The following is a 4441-nucleotide window of genomic DNA, read 5'->3' on the forward strand; positions in this document are numbered from 1 at the left end:
TGTTCTGAACACATTGCCTTCAGGAAACGTAAGGCCGAGTCGCCTCACCGACTGAGCAAAGTTCTCTGCGACGAAAGTCACACTATCGGCGAATGCACTCAAGGTGAATACCCGTCAATATCCTGTATACTGCTTGTACCGCTTATCACAGTAGCATACACACAAGCACACATACATACACACACACACACACACACACACACACACACACACACACACACACACACATGCATGCTCGTGCACACACAAGCGCAAAATTCACATATCACTGGTTCAGTTGTTTTTATCTGTGTCGTATTTTGTCTTATACAGAGCTTGCATTGCACTCACGGCGTGTTGCTTGTGTGTGTTGAGCATGCTGGGGAACTGGGAATGGGTTATTAAATTAAGCTGGTGAAACAAGGAGCATGCAGCAGGCACAAGTACAAACGTATGCTTCTGCTCTTCATGCTGTGTTGCAGCTATGGGTGCTGCATAGCCATGGTCACGGAGCGGTTGGTCATTTCTGGGCAAGGCTTGATGCTCAGATGTTTGGAGAATGGCTCCAAAATTCTCCAAACAAGGCTGAAGGCTTGTCACGGCATCCTTGCCAAATAAAGGTATAAGCTGCAGCAAGTTGTCGTTGCGACACCTTGCTCCTTCCAGCTTACGCCGCACGGCCACCAAGCACCAACCACCATGGTACTTTTCAGCAAGGTGAGACAAATTGTCAATCACCGGTTCGGGGATGGCTTCAACAGCTTTGGATGTAGCTATTGACGCTTTCCTGATAGCAGCGGCAGCCGTGGCATGCAGGTAGCTTATCAGATTCGCTAGCACTGCAGATGTAACTTCCAAATCTGAAGAAGAGAAAAGAAAAAGACAACATATAAGGACTGGTGGTTGCAGAGACTGTACTAGTATTCAAAAGCCAGCGTTTGCATACCTAGTCTGCATACCTAGTCAGAAGCCAATCTTTTTCCAACATGCATGCAAAACGCACTGACCTTCACAATTGATTTTCACTTCGGGAATAGCTGTTGCGATGACGGACAGCATTTGTTGCCATGCTTGCGAAATATCAGCACCCTTGCATGCATTCAGCTGGCACACTTCCTGGCATAGCAGATTTGCAGTACCTGATGCCTTGTGTAACCGTGTCGTAATAACATGCAGGAATGACTCCGTCGCCTCAGTAACACTCGCCTGTCTCATTGTCAGCAGTTTGCAAATTCCATGGATCACTGCACCTTCCATAGGCCTGTACACCATGATGGCACTACCACTCTTACATCGATCTGCACATAGACAAAGTATGGTTTGAGGATGGAGGTTTACATCATCTACGGTGATGATACATACTAGGTACACACGTAAATTTTCAGGACTTCAATAAATATCCTGTCACAGTGAACAGACAATGCATCGTGGGCAGACTAGGATGAAAAGGATGGTGTCGACCACCTAATTTATCGGGTCAGTTCGGGCACTTCGGTATGCTACAGATTATACATTCGTGTCCACTAGGAAGAGACAAAAACATGCAAACGAAAGAATCTCACCTGTAGCCCACAGCTGAACATCCCCACAACTCAGGTCACCAAGTGAATACGTGGCGTCATCTACATCTTCCACGGTGGACTCATCACTTTGGCAGTCATCTCTGTCAAGCTCCATCATCCTTTACTTCGAAGGCCAAGGCACAAAGTATTATTACTTAGAAAAACAAAACGAACTGCTGACACTGGATTCGTTGTGTGCAGGATAATTTTATTGAGTTTTCAAATTTTTTGGACCAAACAGCGAACGCGTCCTTTTGCATGACCTGCGCCGCTTTGACCTCATGGGAAGTCCCTCGCCATGCAGCGCGTGAGGTCTCAGCACTCGTGCCCGAGCTGAGGCAATCATCCGACGCGGTTGTGCATCTCGTGTCGCCTCCCGGTATTTTACGACTCCCTGCTTCATATGGCCCACTGGTTCCAAAGCACACAATGTAATTGTAGAGTTGGGAAACAAAGAGCTTGCCAGTGGTTCCTCGGGGTACCTACATTGCATTCGGTCTACAGTGTACCACTTCTTCGTACACGTCTTGCACAGCCTGCACAGAATCCAAGTTGGTATTCTCGCCCAGAAGGAATCCCGTAGTGGGGGCAGTAGGGAAATTCGGGAGATCCCGTAGGCCTTCCTCCAGCTCCTGATCTGAGTGTGTCGGGGTCTGTTGCAGCTGGCTCTGATCCAGATTGGCTACGAGGTCGACCTCTTCTGGGGTGGGCACAGGGCTTTCCTGGGACGCACTTGTGCGTGCTTGATGCTGGTCCAGTGTCCTCCACGCATACTGCTGGGAGTCCGACTGAGCGCCGGCAGGAGGCTCGTCCGCTCCGCCCTCCGTAACCACGGTGGTTGGTTGCAGCTGATCTAGTGCTCTCCAAGCAAACTGTTGGGAGTCTGAGGCGGCGCTAGCGGTCTGATCGCCAGTAAATCGAGTGGATTGATTGGCCTCATGGTCAGCCGCCACCTCACCGCTGCACGGCAGATCTACGGGTACGGGAGGCAGGGTGGCGATGAGAGCTGTGGCTGCACTGGCATCCACGCTGGCATCATCGCATTGTACGGTTAGAACTGTTCCCGTAGCGTTGTCCTGCACCGTAGGTTGTCGATGGCCGTTGACAGCTAGCTCCGGCTGGGGAGGAGAAGGGATGGCGGAATTTTTACAACAATCCTTCTTTGACGGAAGGCAGCTCCAGCATTTCCTTGGTGCAGTCACACCTGACGCAGGTGCCGTTGCCGTTGCACCGGCAACACTGGCCACTCTGCATCAGGGTGAGTTGCGAACGGGGCGCCAGAAACCAGGTCCGAGTGAGACCTCAAACTCCCATCCGCGATCCGTCATCCGTCACAAAGCATTTTATCAGTCATTAAAAACAAACGTACTTCTGTGCGTATCTCGCGCCAGGATGGAACAGCACTGCAGATGCAAATTTCGCGCCAACGGATTCACGTGACCATACAGGACTGTAGAAGTGGACTTTCTCGAGCCAGACCTGCAACGCACCCTACAGCTTGCCTCGGAGAAAGGCGCCTCAAGTTGGCTGACATGTCGGCCATTGCGAAGGCATGGCTTCACCCTGCACAAGGGCGCCTTCCGCGATGCCATATGCCTCAGGTATGGATGGGATCCTGATCGCTTACCTGCAACATGCGCGTGTGGAAAGCCATTCTTGACCACCCATGCCATGTCATGTGCCATCGGTGGCTATCCCTCGTTACGGCACAACGAGGTCCGAGACCTAACAGCAGCACTGCTACGCGACGTCGCACATGATGTTCATGTTGAGCCGCACCTCCAGCCTGTGACCGGTGAGCGCTTTCCGCTGCGGTCCACCATCACGGCAGAACAAGCTCGGCTGGATGTAGTTGTCAGCGGTCTACACGGTGGACGGTTTGAGAGGACCTTTCTAGATGTCCGGGTTTTCAACCCATTTGCCCCCTCAAATCGGAAACCAACGATCGCTGGCAGCTACAGAAAGCACGAAGAGGATAAACGGAGGAGTTATGAGAGTCGCATTCTCAACGTTGAGCACGCTTCCTTCATCCCCGTGGTGTTCAGTGCGACTGGTGGCCAAGGGAAGGCAGCCTCCACTCTCTTTGGCCGCATTGCAGGCATCAAGTCTGAGAAGAATGGTGAGCCTTTCTCTGTGGCAATGGCTTTGATCAGAGCCCAGCTGTCCTTTGCTCTCGTGAAGGCGGCCGTGGCATGCCTTCGTGGGCATCGACACAAGTCGAGCAGGTATGACCCTCATGCATATTCTGCCACACTTGCTGTCTCCGAGTGTCATCTGTAGACAACCTGTCTGTTTCCCGCAGTTTTTCCCCTTTCTCTCTGTATCATTTTGTATGTTATAATTTCCGCGAATTCCAGTTTTTCTCCCTTCATTATAATTTAAGCGCAGTTTAGCGCGTATTGGCTTATGATTTCTTTTTCTTCTGTTTGTATTTAGCGCTTGACCGATTATTATTTTCCTTCTCTTTATTTTGCGCTACATATTATTATTTTTCTGTTAATAATCGAATCATAAAATATAAAAAATATAAAAAATGAATAAAAAGTGGACTTTTGGCGGCATATCAGTATTTGACCCGGGTCAACTGTCTTCATGTAAACGCTCACCTCTTTTGTTTGTCGTACAGACTTTCAACCCGGGCTGAACTCGACCCGGGTTGAAATTTCTCATGTAAACACAGCCTACATAACTGCATCCGGTAGGACGTTCCAAAGGGCACTACCTCGAGAGGCAGGGCGAGGTCGTCCGGCGCGGGTTCGTGTAGCTGGTAGACCGAGTCCCAGGGCGAGATCCAGGCGCTTCCTACGATCCGCGCAGCGTGCGAAGAGCCCCTGGAGGGATTTTTCTTTTTTTTAAACTATTATTCACAAACCCAACTCGTAAAATAAATAGTTATGTGG

The 4441-nt window shown here is 50.3% G+C and overlaps 1 protein-coding gene across 1 annotated transcript; it reads right to left on the bottom strand.

Moving 5' to 3' along the window:
* Positions 1-523: 523 nt before the first annotated feature.
* Positions 524-1930, bottom strand: LOC135824259 (uncharacterized). Its single transcript, XM_065336990.1, has 4 exons — positions 1542-1930; positions 987-1277; positions 651-839; positions 524-585 (listed from the first exon to the last, which is right to left on the bottom strand). Exons 1-4 carry the CDS (start codon positions 1657-1659, stop codon positions 524-526), a joined length of 660 nt encoding a protein of 219 aa, XP_065193062.1. The 5' UTR covers positions 1660-1930.
* Between the last annotated feature and the right edge of the window lie 2511 nt (positions 1931-4441).

The sequence above is a fragment of the Sycon ciliatum genome, chromosome 9 (assembly GCF_964019385.1).
Source record: "Sycon ciliatum chromosome 9, ocSycCili1.1, whole genome shotgun sequence".
In the NCBI taxonomy this organism is placed as follows: domain Eukaryota; kingdom Metazoa; phylum Porifera; class Calcarea; order Leucosolenida; family Sycettidae; genus Sycon; species Sycon ciliatum.